Genomic DNA, 20,418 nt, shown 5'->3' with positions numbered 1-20,418 from the left:
GCATGGTGAGGTAGTGCAGCACAAGAGCAGAGGAGCTACTGTCCTTACCCTGTAGGTTGTGGGTTCAAGCCCAGTCTTGGGTTTGAGCCTTTGGCTTTACTTCAGGTTTGAGTAGCAATCTCAAGGTTAAATACAACAAACGAAGGATTGGTTAGTGTGTGGTGAATTAGCACAGCGGGAGAGCTGCTGCCACAAGCCTGCACTGCGTTTGAAGGTTGTGGGTTTGAGCCTTTGGCTTTACTTCAGGTTTGAGTAGCAATCTCAAGGTTAAATACAACAAAGGATTGGTTAGTGTGTGGTGAATTGGCACAGCGGAAGAGCTGCTGCCACAAGCCTGCACTGCATTTGAAGGTTGTGGTTTCAAGCCCAGTCTTATGTTTGCCTTTGGCTTTACTTCAGGTTTGAGTAGCAATCTCAAGGTTAAATACAACAAACAAAGGATTGGTTAGTGTGTGGTGAATTGGCACAGCGGAAGAGCTGCTGCCACAAGCCTGCACTGCATTTGAAGGTTGTGGGTTAAAGCCCAGTCTTGGTTTTGAACCTTTGGCTTTACTTCAGGTTTGAGTAGCAATCTCAAGGTTAAATACAACAAACAAAGGATTGGTTAGTGTGTGGTGAATTGGCACAGCGGAAGAGCTGCTGCCAAAAGCCTGCACTGCATTTGAAGGTTGTGGGTTCAAGCCCAGTCTTATGTTTGCCTTTGGCTTTACTTCAGGTTTGAGTAGCAATCTCAAGGTTAAATACAACAAACAAAGGATTGGTTAGTGTGTGGTGAATTGGCACAGCGGAAGAGCTGCTGCCACAAGCCTGCACTGCATTTGAAGGTTGTGGGTTAAAGCCCAGTCTTGGTTTTGAACCTTTGGCTTTACTTCAGGTTTGAGTAGCAATCTCAAGGTTAAATACAACAAACAAAGGGTTGGTTAGTGTGTGGTGAAGTAGCACAGTGGAAGAGCTGCTGACATAAGCCCCTGCACTGCAACTGAAGGTTGTGGGTTCAAGCCCAGATGAAGAAAAAGCATTTAAAAAGATTTTTGAGGTTTGACTCACATGCTCAAGGTTAAATAGTAGAATCAAAGCTGTCAAAATGTGACCAGGACTGGTAGTGTAGGGGTGCAAGCTAGAGCCCAGAAGCCTCTGTGCGCACCGCCAGTGGGTTCAAATCCCGCTCGTGCCAAGTCTTGAGCACACTGCCGCGGAGGTAGTAGTGGGGGCATTGTCCCCACGGTTGTTTCTGAGAAGTGAACCCTAGGGGTTATGCAGAAACACACGGCGCGTTCACTTGAGTTATGATGGCATCGTCAAGAATGATGAAGAATCTTTTGCTGACGAATTGAATTTGATGTTAATTGCTTTGCTTTAGCACTTAGCACTTATTAGCCATGCTACGTAGCCACCAGAGGTGGGAACAAGTCACTGTTAGGCAAGTCTCAAGTCATTGCCCTCGCGTCCCAAGTCGAGTCCCAAGTCACAGCCAACAAGTCTCAAGTCGAGTCACAAGTCGTACCATTTTAGTTTCGAGTTATGATGGCATTGTCAAGAATGATGAAGAATCTTTTGCTGATGAATTGAATTTGATGTTAATTGCTTTGCTTTAGCACTTATTAGCCATGCTACGTAGCCTATTTTTGACGGGAGAGAAGTAAAGATGAGCAGATGTGTCTCATTCAGTGGTCACACTGACATGAAACTTATTACACTCACTTGTGAGGATGAATAGCATGGTTGATCCTCCAAGATGCACCAATCCGTCTCTGGGGAAAAATCCCATTATGATTTTTTCTAAATGTCAGTTACCCAAAACTAAAAAAGGATTGAGGGTTGAACCCAGATAAGGTTTAAAGTACAGAAATTTGGGGCATTTGGCATTAGTGACAGGGACGTGTAGGTTGCTCCATCTAAGATCATTCCAGTCATGTCATGGGAAAAAAATATTGTGAAAAAAGTCAAAATATGTAGGGTCAAAAAATGTCACAGAAAATATTTTTTTTAAATAGGTAAAAAATTATAAAAAAATATATGTACGGTCAATATATATATATAATATATATATTATTAGGGCCGGGAAAAATATTACCAATTCCAGCAGACAAGTGTAGAAATAGCATATTTAGAAATATAGTACTTTCAGAAATTCAGGTAGCCTATAGGTAAGTAGACCTTCTGTAAACTAGGTTTTTTTAAAGTAGACCAATACTTTCAAGTACATTCATAACATTGGTTATTTTTCAGACGTGGACTTAGTTACCCTGGTCCTTAAACCAGTCATCTGGTGCAGTGTGGGTTGGGTGTGGGTCCTTGTACGTCCACGCTAGCTGCTAGTTGTGTTGCGTTGAGGTGATACTTGAGGCTCGATGTGAATTCCTTGTTGCACAGCTTGCACACAACCACGCTCTTATCGACGCTTCCATCCGTGTGTTTATTATAAGATTTCCCATTCACGGGGCCACCCGACACGGTCTCGTTAGCTTCTTCGTTCATGTTTGTTGTTGTCTGAAGTCATGGGCGCTAGTTGGTGCTTCAGTATAATCGGTCCGCCCGAAACTCATCCAGTGAGAAACGTTCCGCGGTGCAAAAAACAAGTGTAAAAATGCGTAAAAAATGTTTGTGTTATTTTTTGTGTAATTAATTAATCTTAATTCACATTGTAATTAATCAATCGTAATTAACCCCGGCCCTAATTATAATACAATATCGGATGGTACTATACCATCAGTTGGATTTTCTGCCATGCAATAACTTTTCTATATGTTGATGACTTTTTTTCAACATACTATTCTAGGAACCTAACTTTTTAACTGCTAACATAACTGACACACTATGTGTACTATTTGACTTCTGTCACATGTCTTTATAATCTGACTTTCTACAATAAAGCGATTCGTTCTACCTCTGTTCCTCCAATATCAGCAACTGATTTTCAAGGGCTGTTAGAAACAATTTAATTACAATAAAACTGCACATTAAAAATCATGACAGATTGTGCATTGGCTTCAGCCCGTCCCTCTTTACCTCTATAACGCCTGACGGGCTCTCGAGTGACACAGAATCGAGTGGTAACGCAACATTAAGTCCCATCAGAGTGCAGCGACCGTCTCCTCGTAGTCCGGTTTACTTTCAGTTCTGCAGGTTGAACTCAGTAGGGAACACAACGGCTTGGAAACAGAGTGCAGGTTATGTTTTTTAACCAAAGTACAAAGTGAACAACAAATGCCAATGACGTCTGCATTCATTCAAATAGTCAATTCCACGGTACATTTTCTCAAGCTACAATTCATAACATATCTATCTATGCTAGAGCTCAGGCTGCAGTATATACAACATTATTATTAACTCCAGTGTGACGACTCCCTGTTGTGATATTTTAAAGATCTTTACTGTAATAAATAATAATCTGCGCGTTCTCCCGTCGTCTCGACACGTTTGCTAATTCCACATACAGACATCATGTCATGCTGGTTTATACATTATTCACCAATCACAACCATGTTCCCCCCCCCGTACCACTTGGTGTTCATTCCCTGAAACCGGGGAAATATTTTATCTACATTGCCTAAAAAAAAAGCAGCAGGAAAAAGACGCACAGAGAAGAGTTCTCTGAGGAAAACAGATTTTAAAAAAAGGAAATTGCTTTGAGGATTCAGAAGGAATGCGATAAAAACATGTATGCGAACACAATAATCAAATCAATTTACAATCTGCTCTGGAATGCGACCCCAATAGCAACAATGCATTCGTCGAAAATATTCAGCCATCAGCGGGAGGCCGACTGTTCGTGGTATTGCACCGATGAAGGCTGAAAGGAAACCGCGGCTCGATGGAGTGCTTTTTTTTGTTTGTTTGTTCGACGCGTGTCAGTGTGACGCCGAGTGGTCCGGGGGCCCAAAGAGGGGGCCTCAGTAGTAGTGGTGGTGGTGGTGGTGCTGCATCTCTGTCCAGTTGGTGACCCAATACTTTTTGTGTGGCTCCTCAAGCTGGAATCCCAGATTGAACTGGTGCCGCTCGGCCTTGCGAATCCTCACCCCCTGGTGCTTTGGCATTATCCGGTAGTAGACGGCTCGCTTGAAGAACCCGAGCTGGTGGAGGAGGCGAGAGAGAAGGAGACGGCTGACATTAGACAGGAGGCACTTCAGCAGCAGGAGAGCCGGGGGTTAAAGGCCAGTCGGAAATGGGATTTAGCATTCATAGTCTGAGGAAAATCAAGGAAGGCAAAGAGACACAAGCGGAGAAAGACTGAGGTGGGGGGGGGGGAGATGGGGGGGGGGGAGTCGTTTGGTAAAGACGAACAAAGTACAAGGTAATCAGCAGCGCAAACTGAAGCCTGAAAGGGAAACAGAAGCGCCGTTAGGTAGACACAGAAGAGAGAAGGTTAAGCCGTGAGAAAGAGCCACACCCCCCCCCCCTCCCCCCCCCAGTTTAAGTCAGAGCATCCAGAGAAAGTCCACTTGTGTGGGCGTCGTTACCCAGAAGCCCCACTGGTGCGTTCTTTTTGGGGACCCATGGGGCCCTCAGTTGTCCTCAGTGAGCCTCTCTGTCTCAGAGGGCTGGATCTTCATCTCAGCCTTCTGGGCCTTGGCCTCATACATCTCCCTCCTGTTGGCGCGCTGGAAGAAGCCACACTGGGGGGCGGAGGGTGCATTTCAAAAAGGTTAGACTAAAGGCTCAATACAATAAAATAGCTAAAATGGGTCAACAGCTGCCACATAATCCAGAGACCATGTACAGAGATGGAGGGTTCTGTCTGGCTGTGATCGTCAGTCTCACCTTCCACAGGATGACAATGATTATTCCCAGCAGGAGAATTCCAGCTACAACTGCAGAGATGATGATCCACAGCGGGAGCTCGTACGGTGTCTCCACCCCCTCCAGTGGCTCTATTTCTACCTCGAACTACGAAAAAGAGAGTCGAGTTAAAAATCCTCGCCCTCAATCCTCGATGCCTTCACCGCGCTTATCTTCACCGCGGTGACCTCTCACCGCGATGGTCTGCGGGTCCATGCGGATGGTCGGTTTGTCTGTAATCAGCTTCAGAGTGGCTCGACCTTTGACCTTGACTCTCAGGGCATTGGAAAAGTCCTACAGGAACACACACGGAACATTTAGTCAATAAAGTATGAATAATATGCGTGTATGCGTGTGTGTGTGTGTGTGTGTGTGTGTGTGTGTGTGTGTGTGTGTACGCGTCTGACCTCGAGCATCGTGCTGTTCCACACACGGGAGCGGACGTGAACTTCGGCGGACTCCGTCATGTTGAGCAGCGGGCAGGTGAAGGTCACACATCGCGCTGTTCCTTTTGAGCATTCCTTGGAGACACACACACACACACACACACACACACACACACACACACACACACACACACACACACACACACACACACACACACACACACACACACACACACACACACACACACACACACACACACACACACACACACACAGACAACAACTGTGACACAAACAACTGGTAGGTACACGTGTGTGTTGAGAGCGAGTCGGAGCAGATCCCCTTCTTACCAACGTGTACGCCTCTTTCTTAGGAGCGAGCAGCCCGGTGGCCGCCTGCGGCTCGATGACATGTGGCTTCATTGTCTCTCGGTCGTCCTGCGCCGCCTGACGCCTGGCGCGCTTTCGCCCGCTCCCCGACAGCTGGAGGGCGGGGGGGAAGCGAGACATAACATCAGAAGGCTGGGGGGTAATTGCTGGTTTTCGATATAGACTTGACCAACTTCAGCTTTAAAATAGCAGTGTTATTTCTAGTGTCTTTCTACTGGAGGCCCTGTGATGTCTGGAGGAGGGGACACTCACATTTTCCCAAATGTATTTCTGAACGTCTGTGGTTTGGCTCCGAGACCATTTTCGCGGCTCCTTTCCACCACGGACATTTACAAATACAACTCGGGGGCTGCTTCGGTTTACACAACAAGCGCACAAACCGTTTACAACAAACACAGTGGAGCCGCGACCTTCCCAGCAGCCTTTGCTTCACTTGGAAATGCTCAACTGAACCGTCTGAACAGTGAAACCCGCGAAACACTTGGGGGGCATGCTAACACGTTAGCCTCGGCGGTGTGCCAGAGACGCTAGCATGTCCGTCTGGGGGGGGTGGGGGGGGTGGGAGTCCTGGGTCCTTGAACTTAGGAATTTTGGGGCAGAAAGCTGTAGGAACGGTGGACACTAGTCAGAAATAGGAAAGATTAGATGAATATGAGCACAGGATATTTTCATTTGATTCATAGAAAACTGAATCACTTGTATTTTTCTGCAGTCTTATAGTCCATAGATCTTATAGTCAAAGGTTAAAGATTAGGCGGGTGAGGAGGGGGATCTTGAGGAAAAGGAGTCTAGAGAAGCTCCTCGGGGTTGTAGGCCTGAGACACTGAACTCACCGTGTGTCCTTCCAGAATTAATCGTTTGACCAAATCAGATGTTTCTGAAACTTTTTCATAATCACCATATTAATTGTTGAAGTGTGTTCAGGAGATCACAGTAATGTTTGACCCCCAAATTCTAATAAGGATATTATTTTAGTCGAAGTGGATGCCACACAGATGAAGCACAATGAAAGACCCTTTATCATAATAAAGTTAAAATCCTAACGAGTGACTGTCACGCCTTTCAAGGTACAGTAAGAGTCTGATTTTTAAAATATATACGTAAAATAGATCTATGAAGCCTTACGGTCAGGTTCAGCGGGTTGACTACTTCTCCGGCGGGGTTACAGTCCACCTCCGATTGCCCTTTAACGGAGATCTTCGTCAGGTACAGCAGCCACTTGCCGTTGGCCACCTCGAAGGGCCACTCGAACTCCACAGCCAGGGTCCCCAAGTCCCCCAGGGACTGTTCCTTCATATTCACCTGGTCACCAAAGTAAGAGAAATCGGGTAAGACACACGGGTGCAATGCGGCGTCCTTGCGTGGTGGCGGTGACTCACGTGGAAGCGGAACTCCACCAGACTGCCCACGTCACTGTCGTTGACCATGGCGGACTCGCCCATCACCGTCCCGCTGAACTGGGACACCGGCGGGTTGGCTCTGGACACGGGAGGAGAGTCAGAAATGAGACACGAACTACTCCAGTGGTCTTTGTGTGGTCTTTGTGTGGTCTTTGTGTGGTCTTTGTGTGGTGTGAGGGCGATGGGACTCACGCGGAGAAGGAGGGGAGGATGGTGTTTTCAATCAACAGGGCCACGGGCACAGGCTTCAGGTCACTCTGCTCACTAAGACTGAGGAAGCAACACGTATTTACTTCACTGTATGTGAGAGTCGCTGAATGCACATTTAGACCTAAATGAAAAATGCTGAACTGTGGAATCAAAAGCGTGACCGAAGGCTTCAATGAAATAAAAAAATGAAAACTCACGTGGAGAGAAGCAGCAGGGTCTCAATCTCCTGAGTGTACAAATTGATCCCGGAGGTCTCAAACCTGAGTTCCAGCGACACCTGGCGATGGGAGTGAGCGAGCCAGAGGTCAGAGGTCAGAGGAGGAGGGAGCCAACATGCGCGAGAAACGAGAAAAAAGCCGACATTCCGAACGTACCACTTCGCTGCCTCTGAGCGGATTTCCCAGCTCACAGATCAACGTCTCCTGCGTGCTGCACTGCACATCGTGTTCCTGAACGCAACATCAGCACATCACAAACCAAGTGAACATGGGGGGGGGGGGGGTAAAAGGAGTGACAGACGGGCATCTGCTGCCCCCCCGGTGGAGACGCACCGTGGACCTGACGGCAGAGTACCGCAGCGCGTCGGGGACGGTGACGTTGAGCGCGGCCTGGTGGGCGTCTTCACCCAGCTTCCCCGCCGCCGGCAGGTTGGTGACGTTTACCATCAGCGAAATTATCTTCATGTCGCTGTTGAACTGGACCTTCTGGAACTTCCCATACCTGGACACAGGTAGATTCCCTTTGCATTTTTAACAATACTTTCGGCAGATCTATACATTAACGGCCCCATTTACTCAGATATTTTGAGGAGGGTTTTAGTGATTGTTACACATTTTTAGCTTTATATCGTGATTAATATTATATATTCATATCAATCTTCTCATCTAACTCTTCCAAAGGAGGCTCCGTTAGAAGGGGTTCCTTTGGGTTCATTCACCTGGGGTACGGCTTGTAGTGCTCGTCAGCAAAGTGGGCTTTCAGCTGCAGGTTGCTGCTGCACTTGTTGTCGGAGCCGCACTCCCTCTGAAAGTTGATCTGCAGGAAATGGATCACATGACGTTGGCGTTGGCGTTGCAGCTACACGCGCGCGTGAGAGGATTTGCTCCTGGGGACGTGGCGCGTACCTCGGCTCTCTGAGTGAGGGTCTGCTGCTGGCTGAGGATGGGGAAGGCGTCGAGGTTCTGCACGGATCCTCTGGATTTAGGGTTCTTCTCAGCCAAGGACACTTTGAGGGAAAACACCACCGATTGCAGTTTGTCTCGCACAGGCTCCTGGAGAAGGAGCCAAGAGTCTTACATTAATAACATGAACACACCCATCACACACACACACACACACACACACACACACACACGCGTTCATGTTGCGCTTGAATGGAGATCTCACCACGACGGTCAGTTTCAGGGAATGACAGATCTTTGTGGACGCCGGCAGGCTCAGGGAACCCGTGTCGTCGTTGTTCTGGAAGCGAACACGAGGGCTTCGCCTTCTGTCCACGTCGGCCTCCACCTCGTACTGCACCGCTTCAACGGGGAAACACACGACACGTTTTGTGAAACTAACAGCAGCGTACATATGATGTTACATTATGTAAAGAAAGAGGCCTACTGATATCTTTCTTGAAGTCTTTGTTTCCGTTGCTGAGAGTGAAGGACAAACACAGAGTCGCTGTGATGCTGTAAAGCACAAAAAAGAAATACGTTTGCATTTTCAAACTAAATCAAACCAGCCCGCTTCCCCTGACGAGATGTTCTGAGGAGACGTCTCACCACGGCGTACTTGCAGGACACTCTTTAGGGTCCACAATCTTTGGCTCCACATTGAATTCCTTGGTCAAGTGAATGACGGGTCGAGCCCTAAAAAAAAAGCAAGAGGGAGAAGAACGGAGCTGCAGCAGAAGAAACGACAGGACGCCATGAATAGTTCTCCCCGCTTCTCCCGTGGTCGCACCTGAGCAGGGCCACGCGGTCGTCCAGAGAGCCCACCAGGATGTCCGGGTAGCCGTTCCCATCCACGTCCATCCCGCCGTTGATGGAGTAGCCGAATGTGTGGAATTCTGTGTGCTTGACCAGTGACTTGCCCTCGATGACCTGAGGAGCACGAAGGGGACAGATGCCAGGTCAAAAACAATAACCGCCGGACCCTCGCGGGGTCAGGTGGCGCCTCAATCGGGTCTCACCTGACTGTAGTCGTTGGAGATCCCCGCCTTGCTTCCCAGCCATATGTAGACCCGCCCTCCCTCGTGGAATGGCGCTCCCACTGCAAAGTCTGCAGAAAGGAACAACAGGTGCGAAGCGTGTGCATGAGACCTTGTCCCCTCTAGGTGTGCATGAGACGTTGTCCCCTCTAGGTGTGCATGAGACCTTGTCCCTTCTAGGTGTGCATGAGACCTTGTCCCCTCTAGGTGTGCATGAGACCATGTCCCCTCTAGGTGTGCATGAGACGTTGTCCCCTCTAGGTGTGCATGAGACCTTGTCCCCTCTAGGTGTGCATGAGACCTTGTCCCCTCTAGGTGTGCATGAGACCTTGTCCCCTCTAGGTGTGCATGAGACCTTGTCCCCTCTAGGTGTGCATGAGACCTTGTCCCTTCTAGGTTTGCATGAGACCTTGTCCCCTCTAGGTGTGCATGAGATCATGTCCCCTCTAGGTGTGCATGAGACCTTGTCCCCTCTAGGTGTGCATGAGACCTTGTCCCCTCTAGGTGTGCATGAGACCTTGTCCCCTCTAGGTGTGCATGAGACCTTGTCCCCTCTAGGTGTGCATGAGACCTTGTCCCCTCTAGGTGTGCATGAGATCATGTCCCCTCTAGGTGTGCATGAGATCATGTCCCCTCTAGGTGTGCAATGAGACGTTTTCCCCACTAGGTGGCGACACAGTGCAGCTTAAGTCCAAACTTGCAGAGCGCGGCGTCACGCTCACAATCACACACAGTCTCAACGGGGAAATGAACGAGTCCTCTTTTTTCTTCATAGCAGATGAATGCAAAAAAAGGAATGAATGACTCTGGAGTTGTAGGGTCCTACCTTGGAACCCGTCCTGGTTGACATCGCCGATGGGAGCCACCGCGAAGCCGAAGGCGGAGGCCGAGGGGCCCTTCAGCACGGCGCTGGCCTTCTGCTGGAACGACCCGTTCTCGTTCATGAAGACGTACACGGCCCCTCCCTCGTCCTTCATGCGGTCAAAGTAAAACGGGGCGCCCACGATCAAATCGTTCCAGCTGCGGGAAGCAAGGCAAATTTCAAAAAAACATTCTCTAATGTGCAAAAAAACAGCGCACGTTGGGTTGTCCGTGCGGCGGGGGGGACTCACTCGTCGTTGTTGAGGTCGGCGATGGCCAGGCTGCTGCCAAAGTACGAGCCCACCTGTTCCCCGGGGATGACCAGCACCGGGTCGATCTTGGTGTTGGCCTTTGTCCCGAAGGTCACGGCGCCCCTGGACTCCTCCCTGGGAGACCCCGTCACCACCGTGTACTCGTCACGGCTGAGCAGCTTCCGCTCCTCGAGGACCGAGTAACCTGCGTTTGAGATTCACGGGTCGCGGGAGGGGTCAGGGGTCAGAGGTCTTCAAAGCCCGGGAAAGGCCAAGAACGTTCACACGGTGCAAAACCCATTCACTTTCACTCTGTGTTTACCCATGTAACTGTATCGCTTCTTCTCGTCTGGTCTGTTCTGGTCGGGTCTCAACAGCAGTCCAAAGTCTTTGGTCAGAGAGTCCCAGGCGTTCGCCGGGTCCGGATCTCTCCACGTCACGTGAACGTTTCCTTCATGAAAAAAGCAGGATTACACGACGTTACGTCTGCTTCGCGCGCGGCGGACGGGTTTCCCAGACAGAGAATAATCCCCCCGTTAGCCTCAAAACACTCAAGCGTAGCAGACTGGCTCAGGGCTTAATGTGCCTTTGTGAAACCAGCCCATTATTTTGCCGCTAAGTAGCAGAACTGTTAACTCTTCGGTGCCCACCTTGCCACAGGTAGCTGCCGGCGGCGCCGGTGTAGACGTCGGTGTCCGTCATGCCGCCCGAGATGCCCATGTTGCACATGCCCTCCAGATCCATGTCGTATGTGGGGTTGCAGACCTCGTAGCTGTTGGTCTGCCACTCGTCGTTGGGGTTAAAGGTCAGGTCGTTGCTCCGGACGTAGCACTTTCCCACCATCCGGCGCTGCTCCTCTGAGCCTCCTTGCATGATCTTCACGTAGCGATGCCCGCATGCCTGGACACCAGACGAGAGCGTGTACAATCACTTCTGATAATGCACACTTTATTATACAAAAATATATTATAATTGGGGTGGATGGTTTTCTATCAGAACTATAAAATGGCAGTATGTTTTCAAAATAAAGTAAATATTTTCATGGTAAGACCATTTATGCCTTTTTCTGAGAGTTTTTTTTCTTTAGAAAATATCATCCTATATACAGTAATAGGATAAAAATACAAAAACAAGCCAAACACTATCTAATGAATCCTTAAAGTCGCTTTAGGCTGCAGTAAACGAGCGCACTGTGTCATGTGTGACACCTGATAATGAAATACAGAGGATCACATCTGAGCCCACATCCCCTCTGTGCTGCAGAACGGTTGTATACCAGGTGCATAATACTCCACCTGCGCCCCCGGGGGACTAACAGAGTAAACAGGACGTCATCTCACCAGCACGCGTCCCGCCTGCCGGCTCCTCTGGCTCGCCACCGTCACCCCCAGCCACATGCCCTCCACCATCTCAGACGGGTTCGCTGTGGGTCGGTCACAAAGAAATCTTTCATAACCCGTGAGAAAAGAAAAGCTCTTGTAGTTGCATTGAACCCATCGCCCATCAAAGCTTCATTCAGGCTGCATCAAGCCCCGACAAATATCAACCGCACACACAAGCAGCCTAAACATCAAGTGTGAGAAACCCTTTTATCGCTGCTCCTACTTGTAGCCTCCGGGGGGGGGGGGGGGTTAAGATCAGTTAATAACCTTCAATTAAGAAAAGATGCGCTTTCAGAGTGGAGCTCTGTAAATGATGGTGATGCTACAGATTATTTCAAAGACATTCACAGTGGAGTTTACAATTCAGTGAAATGTCGCGTATGTAGGAAGTATTCTGTGGCCTGAAGGAGGCTTTGAAGGACCTGAGAGAGTGACCCCCCTGATGATGTCATCGGACTTATCTGGTGTTGGTTTTAGGGATCAAAGAGGTAGTGAACATGGTGAACATTACACTTTAGACTCGGTTATAATGCCTCATAAATGACAGAGCTGTGCGTCACGCTTACTTGTGCTGACCAGGTCCATCCTGGAGCAGTCGGACGTGTCCGTCGTGATGGGACAGGAGTACACGGCACCGGTTTCATTGACATTTAGCAGAGATTTAGCTTTCTCCTTGGGTGCTCCTGTGAGGAGCCTGGACAGAAAGACAGACAGAGATTATCAGATCGTATCACGTATCAGACCTAGGTAGCACACACACACACACACACACACACACACACACACTAGCTTATCGTATGGACCTGATCTGTTTGTTCACTCCCCCCCAGACACTCCCAGTACATCAGCACCTTTCGACACAACTTTGAAGCTGGGACACACTATTTACTGTCAGCACAAGATTTATTAGCCCCACTTTGAGGATGGGGGGGGGGGGGACACTGTTTACAGTGTGTGTGACCGATGGCCTGCAGCACAATGTGGGAGACAAAGGCACACGGTCACGTGGGGGGGTTCTTTTCATGCAAACTTCCTCAGTGTGTTGGTGCGGTGGTGGTAGAAGTCTGACGCGATGCAGGGGGCGGGGGGCAGTGGAAAGTGTCGAGTGAAGCCTGCGGGCCGACGCTGATGCGCCGTGGAGTCGGTACTGACAGAGATCGGGGGTGTGGAGTAGCAGCAGGATACAGAGCGGGTAGTAGAAGCACCAGGCTGCACCACATCCTTCTGCATCAGGACGCACATTCATTCTCTCAATCCAATCACGGGAACGTCCCCAGACACAAACATTCTATCTTTGATGTGTCCACTGAACCGGACGGAAACCAGTCATGTGAGTTTCTTTCCACCGCTGGTTACCCAATTACCCACTGGAAACCTGACCGTTATTTCAGACCAGCGTGTTACAGCCATTGGTTGAGACTGACTGGTACGATCACCCCTACTTTCTACAGCTCAGGTGCACATTCCTCCTCAATACATTCCCTGCTTGCCTTCAAATCAGAAGTCACCTGATGGCGTTGAGCTCTAAAAGGGCACAGCGGCTCGTTTTTATAAGGTCGGCCATTCTTATGGGAAAATCCAAAGCAGGAACCCTTAGAGGGAGAGTGTGAGTACAAAGGGACCAACTGAGCCAACCAGTATACGAACACCGAGTACGGCTCTGTCTCATAAACACACACACAGGTCGCCTCGCTCTTCGGAGCCATGTGGGTCACCGGTGTTTGTTGTGGAAATTGAACGCTGCTGATTGACGCTCCGGGGGCAGAGGGACGCACCTCGCTGTATTTTCATAAAGGAAAACGCTTCAACTCAAGGAATAGCTCGACACTAAAGGGAAATATTCACGAGGAGTGCCGGGCGCTTAGCTTAGCACAATGACTACAAACAGAGGGGAACAGCTAGCTTGGGTCAGTTAAATCTCTTCTGTGCTCTTTCCCATCAGGTGTCGTTACACGAAAGATGAAAACCACTCGAAAATGTCACGTTGAAAGTGCGTCCTTCTATGTGCTCGTCCATGAAGACACATCCCCTGCCTCCTGTGTGCTCTCCTCCCTCGCTGCTCATCACCTTCTCATAAAAAGGCTGACGAAGGCCCAGCCAGGGGAGGAGGGGAGGGGGGGCAACCCAGAGCTACATTCCTACTCTGAGGACATGTTAAAATTCGCCCCTCTGCCTCGCTGGTGACTAAACCAAACACACCCAGGTGAACGCTGCCGCCATTCTTCACACCCACGGCAGAGATTCCCGGAGGACGGGAGGCGCTCCTATCAGCGGAGTGCAGTTCAACGGAGAAGAGGGTCAATTTGTTTGGACACCTCAATCCAGACCGCCCACCTCGTCTCCTGACGGCGGCAAAAAAAAAAAAAAAAGCGAGGGAGTGACGGAGGGGGGGAGGGGAGGGCGAAGGAGAGAAAACACGCCGAGGCCTTGTCAGTTTGGTAAACACACATCTGTCTACAAGACACTCAACACAGCGCATGTGACTCCCTGGTGTTATTAAAACTAACCCCTAGTCTCCCAAGCCCCTCCTCCCCCTCCCCCCCACACACACACCCTGATAGCTCCTGCCTCAGAGCACCATCCACAGCAATGGAACCAAGGTACCAAACATGTTTAAAAAAAAGGAGTAAGAGAGAGAAAGTGGTCGACAAGGAGACCAAGAGGTATAAAGGCTGTGGGCTCGTTGAAGAATGTCGGCGTTGCACAAGCGCCGGATCACTTCTGCAGATAAGCTCACAAGGTGTGGCCCTCAGGGGGGAGAAAGGAACAAAGCTCCAGACTCCTCCACCTCAGGGCCCGCTTTTCTGCACCTACTTTAAGAGCTACTCACTACTGAAGAAGTCGTGTGTTATTCATCCGCTTCCACCTAACATTATGAGGACTAGCAACAAGTAGGAGCAATGCAGCGGCCCACAAAATGCTATTAAACCTGACCTTTAATCCTTAATCCATTCAAACAGACACTCAATCACACGCCCATGCTGCACCCTCAATATGCACTTCAGTTCATTCATATCGACTCCACTGAAGCGTCGCCACTCAGCAAACGAGTGGAGATGACATCGAATGCAACCATTATGTTGTTATGATTGGGTTCGCCGATTGAATTAAGGAAGAGGACGAGAGGACTGAACTGTCTGTTAGCACTGGAGCTGGAGAGACGTGGCGTGTTCCATCGTGGTCCACCGGCACCGCGCGGCCGTTAGGAGGAAATAAGCCACGTGTTGAGCATGCATGTGTGTGTGTGTGTGTGTGGTTTCACTGTGACAAAGAAAGTTCTTTGTTCTTTCAGGAAGCCCTGGCTGCGCTGGGAGCGCGCACGTTGCTATCAGACTACATGCACTGTGAGCACGCCTAGTTGTTGGCAGTGTGTGCGTCTGCAGGTGCAACAGGTGAGTCCTCTCTGGACAAACAGTGATACACCAGCCCGCTGCCGGTGGAAAAGTGGTCAAATTGACCCGCCGTCACGGTGACTTATGAGATATCAAGTCTTTATTGGTGTAAAACAAGGGATTTTTTATGAAGGCAAATCCTGAAAACAACTGTCCAAGGGGGTAAATTATTTAAAAAACAAGCAAAGAGTGAAAGGAAGTCTGTGTTAAAGTAAACCACGTGCAGGAGAAGCAGAAGTCCACCTGGTGGAATCAAGTCTGAGTACGGACCCGTTTTCATCTGTTTGCTAAAGGCCTTGAAAGCCTTTGTCTTTCAGTCCCACGCCTCTGAGCTCATGAGTTCAGCTCAAGGTGAAGGGCGGCAGGGCTTTCTCGGCCCTGCATGAATGTAACAATCAATTCAGCCAAAGGGGAAAAGTAATGATGACATTCGCACAGTGTAGCTGCCGATGGGGACGTCAGATGTCTTAAATAAAGACGCAGACTGAAATAACAATCGCAAAAAGGAGGAAATTAAATCCTGGCGTCATTGCGATTGATGCTCATTTGATGAAAATGAAATGAAATGAATACATGACTGTGGTTAAAATAGAAATGAAACAATTGAATAGAATGAAATAAAATCTCAGTATGCACATTCATTCCTAAACGAACACAGACACACCAGGCTAATCTCAGCTGGACAAACATCCTGTTTGAAGACCACCATCTGCCATCAGTGACGATAGAGTAACGAGAGAGCAAACTCATTTGGACCCCGTGTGGCAAATTCAGCATGGAAGCTCATCCCCTGGTAACAAACTAACTCGCTTTTATATTGGAAACGAGTAAAACCTTGTTGGACAAGGTCAATGTTATTTTGCTCTAGTTACTAACCTTACTCACACTGTTGCTGATGCAGATAGCACACACGCACATATGTGCATACAAGCTGTAAGGAACACACACACATATGTGCATATAAAGTGTAAGGAACACACACACATATGTGCATATAAAGTGTAAGGAACACACACAACTGGACTGGGCCCGGAGGCTTGTTTCTTAGTGACGCAGAGGAGACGTCATGCAGCCAGTGTGGAATTCACTGGAGACCTGAAGTATCAGTAACAGCATTGGCATTAACATTTTGACCCCAGCTGGATGTGTAGTGGGAGAGGGGGGAGAGGGGGGGGGGGATGTGGAGTATCTCACAGCTACAGCAGACAGCTTTAGCTGTTAGCGTGTCTGTGCAGTAGTTTTCACTCAGATGTCACTCATCTTATATAAAAGCAGCGCAGCATGTGCTGAGGGCCGAGGCCAGAAAACACCAATAGAACCGAACATTTAACTCTAGTGTAGCACCCGTCCCATGTAGCTATATAGTACTAAGTGAATCTGCTAGGTGTAGTAGTACTATGGGCGGGGCCTTGGGTTCACTTGTAAATATAATGGCGCAATTACCTGGTCTTATACAATTTGTCTTATAATTATAGGTCCCTTATTTTGTAAACTAATATAACTGGCGGTGCCTCCAATAGAATTTAATCAATAAAACAAAAGGTTAATGATTCTTATTAAAACCTTTTATATATATGTTTTAATGGTGTATTACCAAATTTACCTTTTAACCAGCTCTTAACCTAACACTATTACACTCAACATGGCAAACACACTTCAAAAGGCATTTACAATTTGGCAAAACAGATCAATACAACATGCCCCCCCACTTTCTCACACCCATGACACACAAAATCCTCGTTGCAGGCCTAAGTCGATGCTTGGGAGCGTTGAGACCTAAAACTCAATGGCCGCTTCACTTGTTCACACAAGCAATAAACAAAAATAGCACGTGCAAGTTAGTCAGTACTCACGTCTGCCATACCCCATTCAAAGGAGAAGATGAGCGGAATCCGGGCGATGGACGGCAGGCAGAACCCGGGAGAAAAAACACACCAGCAAACTGTCTACAACCGGAAGCGCAGACGCGGGAAACCGTTCTTCTTAGTGGTCCACGGGAGTTTTTCCGATCCTCGTCTTAAATGTCCGTCTCCTGAATCAGCTAAACACACATCCCTCTGCTACGTCATGTCGATCTAGCAACACTTGTCTCATCAACTGAATTCACGGCAAAGTTAACAGTATGAAAGCCGAGCTAACCTGTGTTGTGCTTATGCTTATGCTAATGGATAATCGCGATTAGCATCATAACTTGTTTACACTGCAACATTTACTCACAGTAGAGCAAACAATACACAACGACATCATATTTACCTCGGGCAGGTCACCACAATCCAAATCATAGGCTAACTGGTCGTCAGCCATCAAGTTATTAATAGCGTTTCTGCTTAGACCATTACAACTTTACATAACGGTGAATGACTCTTCTCTCTTACTCCGATACACTGAACCTGACCGTATACGCCGAAGTCCCACCCCTTTTCATGAGAACGGAGCCGGATTGGCTGCACTGTCAGCACTAACCAATTAAACACGAACAAAACAAAGTGACTACTGCCACCACGTTAGACTGTTTGGGTAAATAAACGAGCTGAATCATGTACATAACACACAAACTATACTCATTTACATATACGACAACCTTGAAACTGTAAAAATAAGGCTGTTATTGGAATAGTTTTTATTCACCTTTTGCACCATATTTATGCAAACTATTTACATCCTGATGTCTGAGTGAATTTTGTGCCAGGGCTACATTAGTATTTTCATTTGCCAATAAACTACATAAAAGGGAGGCTTTTAGTTCCATATCTTCAGAATATCTTATACTGATAAGAACAGACAGCGAGGTGCCACATTCAGCGACATCTCTGCACGGACACCGAGAGTAACTCTATACCTCAGAATATTCACCCCCTCAGACGATTTGATTCACTGCTGCAGGTCTTCCTCATCGGCCCTGGAGGCCAGCTACACCACCCTCTCCTCCGTGTTGTCTGAGGCCATTTAGATAGGGTAGAAGCAGCGCTTCCAGGGCTAAGGGAATCTCCTTCCCCTGTTGGGATCCATTACAAGCTGTCATTCGTTCCGCTAAGACACAAAACGCAGCCCCTTTCGTCACTATGGACACACTAGCACCCACCTTCACATCCTGCAGGGGCTTTTCTGAGATTCCAATACATTAGAAATGGCTTCCATCGATGTAGAAATCACAACCTACAAACACTTTGGGGGTTTAAGGGTTTCGTTGGCGACCACTTACAAGTAAGGAACCCTTTGAATTGGGTGTAGTAATATAATAGATTATAATTTGGTAACAGCTGTAAGTCATCTGAGCTAACGAGCCGGGAGCCATTATGTCTGCAGTTGAAAGTTTCGGTAAATTTTTACTTAAGGGTTGTTGATAAATGTATTTCCTCACAATAGCAACACTTTTTACAACCTGACCAACCCAAAAGTTGTTCCTCTGAATTAGTGAATGATTTATCGACCCCTGTGTGAGAGGAAACCAGCAATAAAATAAAAAACAGGAAATAAAAAAACCGACCGACTGCCTTATCGGACAGCGGTGGGACGTAAAGCAGAACACGTTCTTGAGCGGGTCGACCAGTCGAATTGTCCCCGTCAAGTCAGATGGTGGACTGTGGTGTCCTCGGGCTTCTGAAGTCAGACAGAGGTGAGCTGGAGGAGCACTGCAACGCTCGTTAGATGTTCACCAGTCAGAGGAATTCACTCTTTCCTCTCGGGTCGCACTGGTTCCCAGCCGTGAAATGAAGGGATATTTGTCTGCTGAAGGACTTTTCAAGTTGGAGGGTCTGTGTGTGTCAGAACCACTCAGCTCCGTCTTGTCTCGACCTGAAACCTGGCAGGTTGTGACTGTGCACAGAGGGGAAATACATTCCAAGCATACTGTGGGGTCAGGGGACTGGAAGAGCCAATAGGTGGCCAGCTGACTGCAAGTCCCGCCTCCCCGCTAAGACGGAGAACAAAACAAAAAAAAAGCCCTCTCAGGAGAAGAATAAACGGGTGATTCAAAGAGACGGGTGGAGTGGAGAAGAAAGCGCCCTCAGGTACCTCACAGATCCTTCAGGTGCAGCCCGAAGAAGAAGCAATGCAGGCCCACTGATTGGTCAGGCATCCTGTCAATTTACAAAAGTCGCAGGTTAAGGCTTTTGCCCTGGACGTCGTGTGACTCATGCATGGGCAGAGACTTGAAAACACGGTGCGTGCCATGACTGGTGTAAACACTCAGCTCCTGCATTTTTCAAATATCACAGTGATGGGGAGGAAACGGGCAGGGGGGGGGCGAGGATCCCTGTGGTGCCAACAAGAGACGCCAGACGACACGACGCAAACAGAAAGCAGAGTAAAACCTGCCGAAGAAGACGGGAGCAGCAGCAACCTCACAAAGGTTCGAGGCCTTCAGGCAACGTCTCAGCCTTCCTGCCTCCTTGCAAATATAAATGAAACCCTGAAACCCACCGTAACCAGTTATCTAATTATACTGCCCAGATACAATGACATCACCTTGTGGAGTCGAGAATGTGGATTAAATACGAGTTTACAAATAAAACCCCTAACATTTATCACCTCAATGAATATTACTCTCTAGACTAACGAGACTTCCAACTGTCTCCTTGTCCCTAAGGGGCTCCAGCCTCTTTACCCCGGCCATGTGGTCCCCCCCCCCCCTCTGGGGACAGGGACAGGATGGCACATTGATCAAATGTCCGCTGGACACACTGGCTCTGAACTAATGAACGAGGGGGAAATGTCTGCAGCGATGTGAGTGATAATGTGATAAAGCTGAGAGACTGTGGCGAGCACACAGAGGAAGTGAGTAGTTCCTGCAGCGCTCTTCAAAGCACAACAGATCACAGTCACGGTCCCCGCCGCGTGATCACGGACGCGGAAGGGTGAGGGGGCCGCTGTAATTAGCCGAGGGAAGTCCTACCCTAAACACCGGCACAGTGGGAACATCATTTAAGATGCTGCATATAGGAAAGACGTGAAGTCAACTGCTGCTAGAAACCGGAGGCTTTTACTTTCATGCAAATGCAACCAAACTCTGTAAACTCCCCAAGAGCATGTCTGTAATATTACATTACATCACACGTCACTTAGCTGACGCTTTTATCCAAAGCGACTTACAATGTGCATTTCAATCAAAAATCAAAATGTTTCAATCAAAATGTTAGCCATTAAAAGTATAATTTAAGTGCTACAATTT

The 20,418-nt window shown here is 48.4% G+C and overlaps 1 protein-coding gene across 5 annotated transcripts in view; it reads right to left on the bottom strand.

The window, feature by feature from the left end:
* Nucleotides 1-2,658: 2,658 nt before the first annotated feature.
* Nucleotides 2,659-20,418, bottom strand: part of itga3b (integrin, alpha 3b) — a 34,029-nt gene continuing 16,269 nt past the window's right edge. For 4 of the 5 annotated variants that reach the window (XM_037463702.2, XM_037463703.2, XM_037463704.2 and 1 more), the window contains 24 exons: nucleotides 12,423-12,550; nucleotides 11,815-11,897; nucleotides 11,125-11,374; nucleotides 10,797-10,925; nucleotides 10,475-10,679; nucleotides 10,189-10,382; nucleotides 9,345-9,433; nucleotides 9,116-9,255; nucleotides 8,935-9,021; nucleotides 8,774-8,841; nucleotides 8,552-8,688; nucleotides 8,290-8,436; nucleotides 8,103-8,200; nucleotides 7,717-7,885; nucleotides 7,540-7,614; nucleotides 7,363-7,442; nucleotides 7,148-7,225; nucleotides 6,935-7,034; nucleotides 6,681-6,857; nucleotides 5,517-5,648; nucleotides 5,187-5,300; nucleotides 4,975-5,073; nucleotides 4,762-4,887; nucleotides 2,659-4,073 (listed from right to left, as the gene is read on the bottom strand). In XM_037463702.2, the coding sequence (XP_037319599.2) occupies nucleotides 3,894-4,073; nucleotides 4,762-4,887; nucleotides 4,975-5,073; nucleotides 5,187-5,300; nucleotides 5,517-5,648; nucleotides 6,681-6,857; nucleotides 6,935-7,034; nucleotides 7,148-7,225; nucleotides 7,363-7,442; nucleotides 7,540-7,614; nucleotides 7,717-7,885; nucleotides 8,103-8,200; nucleotides 8,290-8,436; nucleotides 8,552-8,688; nucleotides 8,774-8,841; nucleotides 8,935-9,021; nucleotides 9,116-9,255; nucleotides 9,345-9,433; nucleotides 10,189-10,382; nucleotides 10,475-10,679; nucleotides 10,797-10,925; nucleotides 11,125-11,374; nucleotides 11,815-11,897; nucleotides 12,423-12,441 (2,976 nt within the window). In that variant the 5' untranslated portion in view covers nucleotides 12,442-12,550 and the 3' untranslated portion in view covers nucleotides 2,659-3,893. Of the gene's footprint in view, nucleotides 4,074-4,460; nucleotides 4,617-4,761; nucleotides 4,888-4,974; nucleotides 5,074-5,186; nucleotides 5,301-5,516; nucleotides 5,649-6,680; nucleotides 6,858-6,934; nucleotides 7,035-7,147; nucleotides 7,226-7,362; nucleotides 7,443-7,539; nucleotides 7,615-7,716; nucleotides 7,886-8,102; nucleotides 8,201-8,289; nucleotides 8,437-8,551; nucleotides 8,689-8,773; nucleotides 8,842-8,934; nucleotides 9,022-9,115; nucleotides 9,256-9,344; nucleotides 9,434-10,188; nucleotides 10,383-10,474; nucleotides 10,680-10,796; nucleotides 10,926-11,124; nucleotides 11,375-11,814; nucleotides 11,898-12,422; nucleotides 12,551-20,418 lie in introns of all 5 variants that reach the window. The other variant, XM_037463701.2, reaches the window with a different exon arrangement.

This window comes from Pungitius pungitius, chromosome 21 (genome assembly GCF_949316345.1).
Source record: "Pungitius pungitius chromosome 21, fPunPun2.1, whole genome shotgun sequence".
NCBI lineage: Eukaryota > Metazoa > Chordata > Actinopteri > Perciformes > Gasterosteidae > Pungitius > Pungitius pungitius.
This window is presented reverse-complemented; position numbering and strand designations above follow the sequence as displayed.